The sequence below is a fragment of the Idiotropiscis lumnitzeri genome, chromosome 7 (genome assembly GCF_059441095.1).
Source record: "Idiotropiscis lumnitzeri isolate Australia: NSW breed Sydney's pygmy pipehorse chromosome 7, RoL_Ilum_1.0, whole genome shotgun sequence".
Classification (NCBI taxonomy): Eukaryota; Metazoa; Chordata; class Actinopteri; order Syngnathiformes; family Syngnathidae; genus Idiotropiscis; species Idiotropiscis lumnitzeri.
The window spans coordinates 2,659,974-2,672,687 of record NC_142397.1 but is presented as its reverse complement, the minus strand read 5'-3'; the positions used below and the strand labels follow the sequence as shown (position 1 = coordinate 2,672,687).

At 41.7% G+C, this 12,714-nt stretch overlaps 1 protein-coding gene and 1 non-coding gene across 12 annotated transcripts in view; one reads left to right on the top strand and one right to left on the bottom strand.

Moving 5' to 3' along the window:
* Nucleotides 1–3,083: 3,083 nt before the first annotated feature.
* On the top strand, nucleotides 3,084–3,156 carry trnar-ucg (transfer RNA arginine (anticodon UCG)). The gene has a single exon. It is a non-coding gene; the product is annotated as a tRNA-Arg (tRNA).
* A 4,607-nt stretch (nucleotides 3,157–7,763) lies between these two features.
* The window catches only part of tenm4 (teneurin transmembrane protein 4), a 152,224-nt gene continuing 147,273 nt past the window's right edge, over nucleotides 7,764–12,714 (bottom strand). For all 11 annotated transcript variants that reach the window (XM_088301570.1, XM_088301569.1, XM_088301571.1 and 8 more), the window contains one exon: nucleotides 7,764–10,786. In XM_088301570.1, coding sequence (XP_088157696.1) covers nucleotides 10,028–10,786 — 759 coding nt within the window. In that variant the 3' untranslated portion in view covers nucleotides 7,764–10,027. The remainder of the gene's footprint in view (nucleotides 10,787–12,714) is intronic.

The following is a 12,714-nucleotide window of genomic DNA, read 5'->3' as shown; positions in this document are numbered from 1 at the left end:
CCGTTATAGCGGTGTGATTTCAGGGAATGGTTCGTGTGACAGGCCGGCAGACACGAGTCGAGCGGAACTAACAACCGTCGCCATCTTCCCTCAAAGTCATCGGGGATGGCGCGCCCCTCGGCTCCATCTCGGCGACGTGGGAAGCCTTTCGACCAGTTATTTTGAGAGGGAAGTGCGCCCTCTAGTGGTACACTATTAAAATTATCACAAACTAAATTCAGTTCAGTTGTATTTACCATTTTTTAACATTCTCTCTCGCTCTCCATCTCCACTCAGAGACAAGCTTGGTATGTCAGGGGGAGGAGCTAAGCCCAAATATAAATATAATGCACATATTATGATTCCAGTACTGGTTTGATACGTAACGCAGTTCTAAGGAAAGGCGAAGGGGACGTCACACTGCATATAGGGCGGTCCGAAATTGGCTGCAGGCCGCAAAGAATGACTTGCAAAAAATAAAATAAAATAAAATATATCAATAAAATAATATATATATATATAAATATATATATATATAAAATAATATATATAAAATAATATATATATATATATATAAAATAATATATATATATATATATATATATATATATATATGTTCCGACACATGCTAAAAAACGGTAAACAAACCATCAAGTGTAAATGAGCCGTGAGTCCGTTCTCTTCTGAAAATGTGCTCTCCTCCCAACAGCACGACATTACCACCAGACGCAAGAAACGATCTCGTTAGACGCAACGCACGGCTCACACACTGTAATTTGGATTTGGACACTCTTGACACGGCCTCCTCTGTTGGCGACGCGCAAATGTGTGTATGAGTGCGTGTGTGCGTGTGTGATCGCAAAGGTCAGACTGCTGCAATAAGTGGCGAAATACTGTATCCGCCCCCGGCAGCATTTTGAACTGTCGGTGTCAAGGTCATCAGATGATCAACTTGTCTGCTTCACTCTGGAAATGTCATTTCGTAGAAAAACACAATAAAAGTTACACTCCTCCATATCACAAATTAATTTGCGTGCGGTGAGAAGAGCATCGAGAAATGCGCGGATATGTGGCTGCATTCCCGCCGCACGGTTGTCAGGACACAAATGGGAAATGCCTCATGGCAACGTCGATAGAAAGAAAAAGTCATCGCGGAGCAGTTGATTCAAAATCAGGGCTCATCGAAATGTCATTTCGAAAAAGAGCTTCACCGGTGATGGGACAATGTGATTTTCTAGGAACTACTGTTGGCCACCGTTCACATCTGGACACTCACACGCAACCAGGCCCCGCCTCTTAAAGGCACACAAATGTACACACACTGCAAATCAATATATTCTCAACATTTTTATGTTCAAGTTATTTCAAGCATGTGGGACGGCACAGCTATAAAAAAAAAAAAAAATTAGACACTCTCCCAATATATGGCTTTTGGGTCTGGACAAAGGATATCATTGGATTAAAAAAAAAAATAAATAAATAAATTTTAGGTAAAAAAAAAAAAAGAATTGTTAATTATTATCTTAGATGGGCTGTCAGGGTTGATTTTATTTATTTATTTATTTTTATTTCAGTATGACTGTTCGGGCATGCAGAAGAAGGAAAGTTGAACAGTTATTTCTGAATTTAATTGAAAAAAAAACTAATGCTAAAACTAGCAAAAACATAACTAAAACAAAGGACTTGGAAAAAAATAAAAACAAATAAAAACGAACAAAACTGCTCTAAAAAAAACTAACAAAATCAAATTCTAAGACAAAAGACAAAAACAAAATAAAAATGATCTATGAAAAATGCCAAACGAATTCAAGCCTGGTCTGGATCATATGCGTTGATAACGGAAACATTTTTATTTGGAGGTGCTTTGATTTCAAAATTCACTATTCTCCGACGTTCTAGCGCGCTTGATTGAAATGCGGCAATAACATAATGTGCAGCGTGACGATCACGCGTTAACTCGTCACGCAGACGTTAACGCAAGCACTCTTTTGCTTTTTTTTTTTTTTTCGGAGACGCCTTAATTAGTGCGCCGCTCGCTGACACTTACTTTGTCATGGTTATGAAGTGCGACATGAAACGCTGTCTGAACACGTTAAGGCAGATTCTTATCCCGGCTGACCTCGTAAAAGCCTCAGATGCGCTGTCGATAACCGTTCACGTCAACGACGGAGGCGTCATTCGGCCGCTCGAATTTGAGCCACGTGAAAATACAAAAGTGACATTTGAGGGTTCACTTCTGTCGCCTCGATCGTGACAAGCGCAGCTGAGGCTCCGGACACCTCCCACGCTGGCTTTATTGAGCTCGTCCACTCGTAGAACTCCACGCACACGCGGTTCCGTACCGGGCAGGGTCGTTCAATTCTTCTCGGAATCGTCCGACTTTTGTCCCTCACAACATTGCGACTTTTTCCAGGATTGTTCTGACTTTATACTGATGTCATTTTTACAGAAATTTAGTCATTGCTATTTTTCATTATTATTTTTTTTTATAAATCGCATTTATTCATAGTTTGAATCACAAATATTAGGGCTGAACCGATATAGAATTTATGGAACACGACGCTGATATTTGGTTGAATAAAATTCAGATGACCGATTTAAAAAATGCTAATATCAACCTAGTTTGAACTGTTGTGAACATTTCAAACTCATCTTAAAACAGCACAACTTAAAAAAAAATTGCAGCAGAAAAAAATAGAGATGGGCGAGTACCGATACCAAGCTGTCATCGGTTTGTAAAAAAAATAAATAAATAAAAAAAGAAATGGCACAGCACATCCTGAATAAAACAAACTCAAGTGACAAAGACTCTCTGTAACTTCTGCTAACAACCCAGGCTAAACTTTCGCTCCTCAACAACAAACAAAGTACAATGGTGGTATATCACTTCCTTGACACCAATTATTACTATCCTGTTAGCTTAGATAACATTTTGTGGCAAACTTTTTAGGGAATATCCGAATCGAGGTTCGAAAATAAGTCTTGCTGACTTCATTTAAAATTGCGAGTTTCTTTCCCACCGACAATGCAAATTTGTGTTCGAAATTGACTTCGCACGTGTTCCTCTTGGTTGTGTCTCGCACAACTTGAGTAAGGCAACACCTGACCATGTGGCCTAACGGATAAGGCGTCTGACTTCGGATCAGAAGATTGAGGGTTCGAGTCCCTTCATGGTCAAGTGTCTTAATCTTGAGAGTAAGACCACATGCTAAAGGTTTAACTCCAAAATGAACTTCGATAAAGGCAAAATCTGGATTACGTGAGTTCCCCATTGAACAAAATTGGATTTTGTTTTTGAAAAATATATAGAATTTTGAAATTGTGGACAGAAGAAACATGTTCCTATAAAGTTGACTGAAATTGACATTAGCATTCTTATGTTTTCATTTTTCTTAGTCGGTCACAGTGTCTCATCAGTGGTGAGTTCATTTTTAGAACAGACCCATTGGCTACTCAAGTTGACCTTGGGGCTAACTAGTACCCGCTCTTACAGATTTCTTTTTTAAGAAAAAAAATCCCTGTTTTTTGTCTTGCTCCCGTTTCCTGATTTTTTTTTTCATCTTTATGTGTAGGGTCTGCAACAGATGCATTTTGAAAATTTGGAAAATCCTAATGGGTGCACGTGACCAAACGTAACAATGACGGGCAGTAATCGATCGGAACCTGCGGACCTTTACGTGGCTACGTTTCTCCGTTGGTTAGCTTCGGTGTGGCGAAGCTTCATTTAACGTCGAATAATTTGTAGCTTAGCTCGCTATATAATTTCCACGCCGCTTGCCCAACCCTCCTCCGAGCACACATTTGCCTTCCGTTAGCGTGCACGAGAGACGCCACCGACCTCCGCCTGACCCGCGCAATGGTGACATTTTAAAACCGAGCGCTTTGGCTTTCATTTGCGTCGACTCTTTTAACAGCGCGTCGCGGCCGAGAACCTTCGGGGACTTTCGGCGCGGCTCCCTCAATAGCCGCTCGCTTGAGCATCCCCTGCACCATTAAGCTTTTATTACGGCGCCATCATTTGCATGGCGGCGGGAACGCGAGACCTGGATGATTAAAAGATGAGCTCGCCCTGCTGTCCACTCAGACGCACAACAGATGCGGCTCGCTCGCCATTGTGGAGACATTTGAAATGCAGCCAGCGTGCAAATCGGTGGGCTTTTTATTTGAATTTATTTATTTTTTTTTTCATTGGGCGACTCACAGTTGCTGCAAAAGTGTACAACAGGCGGGCCGCTTTTTTTGTGCAAAACAGTGCTCGTTGTCGGGAAAATAAACATCAGGGCAAGTTGAGAGACGGCAGGTGTGACACTTTCATTTGCGCTTTTTTGCTATTTTTGAACTGTGCACACAGAATGACAACACCGGGCCTCAGTCAGCGGGGACCTTTTGCATATTTTCAGGCAAAAAGAAAAAACTCTGCGGCTGCTCATCTAATTTGAATACGTCAAACCAGCACTGCCGTTTGTCCAACCGGTCATCATCGGTCAAAAGAAAGTCAGACAGTAAAAGCGCCGTTACCATGACAACCAGGGACTCAGCGGTTACAAACGACATCGACGGCTTCAAGTTGCGGATGGAAATAGTAAAGACAATGAAAGTATTTTCACCTGAGGATGCAGCACTTCACAAGATCAACTTGCCAAGGAGTCGTTGGATTGGTTCATGTGGCGCATGCAGCGGACACAACGGCAAACACAAATACGCCACTCATCCCCATCAGCACTTCTTGGAGCTATCAAGTATGAGCCAGTTATCAGAAATGCTGGCGGCAAACACAAATCTGTGCGTTACAACAAATGAAAATGCAGCTTTGCTTACCTTTTTGCTTTGCCATGATTGTATTTCCACGCACAATGAACCCCTGCGGATTCACGATGAGGCATCCACAAATTCTCTTACTTGCAGTCACCAATCAGCTTTTTTTCGTGCTCAGTCCAAACGTCACGTCCAATCTACAAATATTGCTTTGGCACCATCTGGTGGCATTTTAGCGCCAAGCAACTATGTTGAACTGAGGGGAGGAGATTCATTTAGTCAAGCCACGGCCTTTTGGAACAGGAAAAAAAAGTGCTTTGGTATATTAGATACAAAAAGTCTACACACCCCGTTCCAACGCAAGGTTTTTATGAGACAAAAAAATGAGAGCGACATCGTGAAATTAATGTGATATACTCATAGAAGGTAAAATCCATTTTTACTTTGTAATTTAATACATTCATTCAGGCTGTAATTGATTACATTTTTACACAAGCATGTGTACTAGTGTGAGTACTTTCGTCACCACTGCTCGTATAATATCATAAAATAATAGATAATAAAATGGCTGCCCTCAGTGGTCCAAAATGACAAAAAAAAAAATAATGGAACTGATGTTTGATTGATGTGACCGAAATACATATTACGTCTATTTTAAAACTAGACACCAATCTCTTTTTTAATGTTTTTTTTCTAGTGCTATATACAGTAAATTGAATAAAAGGAGGCTATTTATAACCATTGTGCTTTACGCGTCGCTTTAATCAATATAAAGAGCAATTAGATCGTTTTTATTCCGCTTACAAATCCGCAGATTAGCGTGATGACAGCCAATGTCGGGCTGGTTGTTCATCACATATTTTGTTTCTTTTTTTTGTCACCTGTCACTGAGCGCTTGATATGCCAGTTAAGATAGTATTGTAGTATTTTTTTTGTAAGGAGAATTGCTAGAAGAACCAACACACACTTAAAGAAGTACGCAGTCAAAGGAGATAAGAAAACAGATTTAATATATTCATCACCTCATTTGCAGTTGACTAAATGAAAAGGCGCCTCCCCATTCAGGGCCACGAATTTTGGGTGCTTTTTAGGCGACCATGAAAAGTTGGGCGATGCCTCGCAAACAGGACGTCAATTTCAGCTTTCTCAGGTCAGCAAGGCTGAGCTGAATTTGTTGTCGTTATGATTCCAGCCGGAGTGTTCACGCCTGCAGGCGTAAACAAAAAAAAAAAAAGAAGTTGTCTCGCTGCGGCAAAATGTGAGCTCTCAGCAAGTAGTTTTTTTTTGTTCGAGATGTGCTGCAGAACTTTGCACCGTGTCGGCACATGTACAGTACTTTTTGGTAGACCACAGTGCCGACGGCACTTCGTGGAAAATAAAAACAAAATGAAAAAAATAGTACTGGTAATACAGATTTTTTGTTGCTTGAATTAATGTCACTCTCACTGCTCGTTTGGTGCTAAAATAGCTAGCATGCTATACATCTGATGTTAGCTAGCAAGCTAGCCATCGTATTTTGCAAAATTTACAACCGAAGCAAACATTTTATACGTACCTGTGGCAGTCGCCATAATGTTGCCAGGCCGTCTTGTAATCTTTACCCAACTTTTTTTTTTTGTGGGGGGGGTTGGAAGTGGGCGGGGTTAGTCACGGTTAGCTGAGCTGTCAATTGGCTAGAGAAAGATGCCAGTCCATTTTTAAAGATACAAACGTCAAGTTTAAATTAGAGCTGCTCGATTATGAAAAAAAAATATATAATTAATCACGATTATTTTTGGAATAATTGAAATCACGATGATTCAGACAATTATTTTAACTGTTTTGGCTACCAAACATTTTTTTTTAAAAATGGAAACAATATTAAGACAAAAATTTATTTTTAGCTTCCAATTAAAATTGTAGTTTACTTCCTTGATTACAGCCATAGTTCAAGTTGATTTTTTTCTGATTACATTCACTTGATCTGTCCTTGTTCTACTGAATTATTATTTTTTAAGTTACTGGAAAACCTAAACCTTTTGGAAAATCCGGTCAGCGCAATTCCAAGTCAACTTCCCGACACTCAGATGCACCCTCCTGCATATTACTTACAAACATTAAGAAAAAGTATTTTGTGTGTTTTTTTTTAATATTATTTCACAGCAGACGCATGCACCTCGAAGCGTGTCTGACGACCTAAAGACAGTCTGAAGTTTGCAATTTGCCTGTGGAGTCCATGATTGAAAAGTAAATTGAGCATAAACAGTTTTGACAGTCTCCTGTGTCTTCCCATGTTTGAATAAATTCAGAGTGCAAAAGAATAAATATGAGGGGGACAAAAAACAAAACAAACAAAAAAAACATCAAAGCACTTGACACTTTTACAGATGTTCCCGGGCAGCGATTGTTGGCTAAGTGATGCTAACACTTAACTTCCAAATCAACTGGCAACCACGCAGCCTTAACATCATTATTTGGATTATTTTTAAGTTTCTTAGTCAATTTAAATGTGGAACTATTTCATTCATTTCCTGCAATCAGTGAGTAAGTATAAAAAAAAAAAAAAGATAAAGACCAGAAGTAAGTGTGGCTAGCTAGCTAGCGAGTAGTCCGTACATAACTTGAAGATATATATATTTATCAACAATTTTTCATTTCTAATAAAAGTTCCGAATCAAACTTTCAATATTTGTACTTAACCATATTTTGGTTTATTTCATAAAATAATCACTTACTATAATTTTTTTAAAATCAAAAAATGTTTTATAATTGAGTTTTAATTTGATATTTTTTGGGCTAAATAATTACAGTTGGATGTCTACTGAATGATTAAAGCTAAACGCAAAACAATCTATGTCAGAGAAACAAAGATCTGGTACAATTACCTGTAAAATTCTGGAGTGATTAAACCTTTCAAATTTATCCATAGAAAAAAAAAAGATGGGAAAATAGATGTCGGGGGAATAATTCTATGACTATGTTAAAAAAAAAAAAAAAAAAAAGGAACCTCAATGAGGCCAATATTTGACAGAACACAACACACAAGAAGATAAACACAAAATATTCCCTTTATTTTTATTTTTTTTTACTCGTTCTACCTTCATAAGACTACACAGGATGTAGCTCTAAGCGGTATCTACAGTTTGCATGTTTTTCCAATTACAGCGCGCTGCTGGACTCATCTTCGTATTTACACAGTCCGGGAAAAAAAAAAAAAGAAAGAAAGAAAGACAGTGTCAAAAAAACTCAAACAAAATGAGTCTGGAACTTTTCGCGGGATAAAAACAGTTCTCAGTGCAGCCATCGTTGAACAAACAAATCAAAATGACACAAAGAAAGAAATCCGACACAAAGACGACTCACGACGCTTTTGATGGACAGTTCAAGAGGAGTGCAGTCAAGTCACGTGGTGACATTTTCAAATTGTCCTCGTTGTCTCATTACTTTTGTCCGCATAGCATCTCTTTCATCCTGTCGGCAATGCGAAAGCAGCACACACGGGGAATACTGTCGCCGTTTACGGGGTAAAAACACACCTGGCCCGCTTTTCATCGTAATGGACGTTAAAAGGGACACGCGTTGGAAAAGGTCACACCTGTTATTTCTTTTCCCGACCCTGAAAAAAAAAATGAGAACAGGAAGTGATCCTGTGTGTTGGTTGTGTGTAACTAGTGAAAATGAAAGAGGAGCACTTTTTCTTTTTAAAAGTAAAACACACAATTTAAAAAAAAAAAGTGCTGGCAAATCCCTTAAATTAGTTTTTTTTTTTTTTAGCACTTTTGACCATTCAGCAGTCCACAAGGAAAACACTGACGAGCCTCCTCGCCCGGCAACACATCTCTCGTTACGAGGCGCGACAAGTTTCAAGTCATAAAAAACAAATAAAAAAATAAAAAGAAAGTCAAGAGGTGATTAAAAGAGAGGGAATCTCCTTGGCTGAGGAAAAAGGCAGAACGGGGCGAGGCTGAGGCAAAACAATCTGAGCCGACGAACGGCTTCCAAGGGCCCGCCGGTACGAGGAGGCAAAGTCAGAAAAAAATGTGGTTTTCATCCTCAACCAGTCGCACTTGGAGGGCAAAGACTGTTCAAGAATGTCGGGAAAAGGTGAAGGGCACTCGAACGATGCAATCCGCCTATCATTCATTCTTACCGTTATCGAAAATCCAACAATTAAAAGCTAACACACGCGCATGAAAAAACACCTTTTGTTTATATTTCTATTTTAGATGAAAAGGAAAAAGTTCAAGGTTGAAAAACGGGATTTGATTTTCATGTTTGATAAATAGTGACTCCTCAGCCGTAGTCCCCATTTTGTAGTGTTGACGAGTACACGATGTATAAAGGATGTCTTGATTTTTTATTTATTTTTTTTCCTAATCTTTTTTCTACTCTTCAGAATTGCATCATCAGCAATTTAACCAATCGGAGCCACAATAAAATTGCTGCCGCAGAACACGTCTGTAGCATGAACACATTTAAAAATTGCAATCTCTGGTGAGTATGGTGTATTTTATTTCATGATTTCTCATAAATATTGACTCTGAACTGCTGCAGTTGATGCACGTGGCGCAGTTATGAGGCCTTTTTATAGAGTTTTGATGGTTTTTACCGTCATTGTGTTCAATTAATTCAAATTAGAGTTGTCAAAATGAATCGATTAATCGACAACTAATCGATTATCAAATAAATTGACGACCATTTTATTAATCGTTTAATCATTCTGAGCCTTTGTTTTACTAAAGATTGTACACGTGCTTGGATTTTAGCCCGTCAACACAAAGAATTTTCGGATTTCTCGATCCCTTTGCAAAAGCAGACAGATTTTGTGTTTAATCAAAATGTAGGACATTTGCAAGCGTCTGCTTTTACTTTGGAAAACAATGACAGAAACAGGAACTCAATCACTGAATCAACCCCTCTAGCGTATTAATCAATGGAAGAATCAATTCACAAATATTTGAAAGAGACAGCCCGAATTGAAATCAAATCAAATTTCAAAGATGAATTTTCAATTTGAGTCTAAAATTATGAAAATGATTTTTTTTTTTGTGGGTAAAAAAACAAAATACACCACAATAATCAGTCGGCTTTTTCATGTTTTGATTTCCGATGACCCATTAAAAATGGAAAGAATGATCACACGTATTCAGTGCAACCCATTGTTTTTGTCGTTTTTTTTTTTTTTTTGTTAACATTTTCTATTCAAAACCAAGCTGCACACACAAACAAACAAATTGGCGGCGTACCGAAGTGTCTTTGGCAAGAGGTCCACTGTCCCCCGTGAGAGTCCGTCGGGCCACGCAGCGCGTTCATGTCACCTGCGGCCCATTTCGCTCTGTCTCATGAAGTGGACGTTGTTGACGCTGTCGGCCAGCTCGGGGTACTGCTCGGCCGACACCACGTAAAAGCCGTCGTAGCCCTGCACCTTCCCCGAGCCCAGCAGCTGCTGCTTCTCGCCCTCGGTCCAGGTGCGCGAGCCCTCCTCGCCGTCGCGTAGTCTCTGGCGCTCGCGGGCCCACGCCTGCGCCACGGCGCGCTGCCGCGCCGCCTCCAACACGCGCGCCTTCTCCTCGTCCACGCTGCTGCCGTAGCGCGTGTTGAGGCTGAGCGCGCCGTACTGTAGCTGGATGTCGGTGATGCGGCGGGTGCGGCCGTTGAGCACGGCGTTCACCTGGGACACCGTCACGTTGACGCCGTTCTCCAACGTGCGCCGGCCCACCGCCATGCCGATGAGGCCCAGGTCGCCCTCCACCGAGCCCAGCTTGACAAAATGGTGCGTGTCCACGCCGGCCACGGTGTAGCGCAGCGCTTCCAGGTAGAAGGCGTCGTTCAGCACGGCCGCCATGCGCCGCCCGTCCTCGTTGGCCAGGCTGATGATGTCCGTGCTGATGCGGCCGTCGCGGATGGCGAACTTGACGCCCTTGCCGAAGATGGAGCCCACCGTGGCAAACGCCGTCTTGGCCTCGGTTTGGGGGCAGCCGGCGCTTTTGGCGTCGTAGATCTGGCCGAACCGTTCCAACTTCACGAAGGCCTTCAGCTGCCTCTGGACTTCGCACTGAACGCCAAGCAGCGACTGGAGAGCAAAAACGGCAAAAGCGGTCAAGGCCTTCATGGCCGAACATAATCAAGAAAAAAAATATCATATCCTTCACATTGATGTCATATTATATCCTAGTGTTATATTTTGAGGTGAGAGTTTTTATCCAATCAGCATTCAGCTAGCTCGTGTTGCCGGGCAGGATTCACAATGCGAGTAGTATGCTAATTTTTGTTTTTGTCAACGAATTGAGTCAGCTGCAATGGTAGCTTGGGGGGGCTCAGGGTGGTCCAGGCCGGGCGGGCTTTGATGTGAGGACGAGTAGGCAAGCGGCGGTAACATGCCTGATCTACCCCGTCGCTCCGTATTTGCATCGTGTGCTATCAATGAGACGGGGTCATCCATCCCACGAGCAGACGGGGGAAATGCCCCCTCCCCTGCGCCTCCTCCGCCGCCCCGCGGCGTACCCCCCAGAGCGTACCGTCATCCGCACAGCATGGGGGTGCAAATCCGGCCCAAGGCGTGACCCAAAATGCGAGCCTCGCACGGCACGGGACCTCATCTGTCCGGACCCTCAACAGACATTTTTCATGCATGGCCAGCGGAGCAAAAGTAAACGAAACCAGATCCGAGTTTTCCCATCAAATGAAAGAGACTCCATTAAACACATTGCTGCAGTTTTGGCGGAAAATAATCATGACAGAGATTTATTAATTAGTTGGATATAATGTGTCCGTGTAACGACCCCCAAAGTGAGAGCTTCCGTTTGAGAAAATCCCAAAAAGCTTCGGCTAGATTTCAAGCGAAGCAAAAATTAACATTGACGTAAATATAAGCCCCCCCCCCCAAAAAGACGACGTTATAACCTGGAAAGCATCAAATTCCCCATCGTGGAGGAAACAAAACTCCATGATTTCTTTTTCCTTTCTTTTGAAAGTGTTGATTAAAAGATGACTTGTGAGGTGGCGACAACAGACTGGCAATGCCTTTCAAATGCGGGAGGGCGGGGGGGGGGTGCGTTTTTATTTATTCCGTCTCATCTACGACGACGACGACTTTTCTCGACATATCTCCCCTGGAAATATTTGAAATGCAAATGTCTTTTGGATTCAATAACTCGGTTGGCTTTGCCGCTTTGTAGATTGGCACCTTGGGTGAGGTTCACGCAACGAGCAAGAGCACAAAACTGTGTCGGCAATCTTTGCACACACACACAAAAAAAAAAAAGTGGGATTCCCTTCCAGCGCATCAGGTTGGGTTTATTTCTTGCTTGAAATTTGACCGAGGAAACGGATTTGCATGCATTGTGATTTATTGCCATGACGGAAAAAAAAAAAAAAAAAAAATCACGTTACGTAACCCTTCATGTATAAATAGAACTAGAAATAAGACACAGAAGAATATTCAGCGTAAAAAAATTAAATATCTAGAAAAGTTAAATTTGTTGGCCAACATAATTGGCCCAATTAATCGACCGTTTAATTGGGTTACCTGAATTTCTTTCTTTCAAATGGCCTAAAAAAATAATAAAAAAACCTTTGCTCTCTTAATTTTTAGTCATTTGTTATTTTTGATTATTTTAAAGTGCAAAAAATATGTGGATCTTCTTTTGCGATCCTAATCCAATCCAACGATTAATCAACTGCATCCAAATCGAGCTTTCCTAAACCGGCATTTCCAAACGCCGCCGCCGCGCCGTCAGATCGCAGTTCACTAATGGATGACAGCGAGCCGAGGTGGCAGCCAGAGTGTCTGCCGACACCGACGTGACGGGCGGCGTTGGCTCGTCTCGCTGTAACCCAAGCCCGCGCGACAACAGTGGCCTCCTCAATAATTCAGGCGATCGGGGGCGGGGGCGACTTGGCTAAAGCGCGGCAATCGGAGCGTGCCCGCTAATTCGCAGACCTTGGGCGAGGGTGTAAGACTTGAGATGAAATCAATGGCCGGTGGTGGAGGGAATGGAG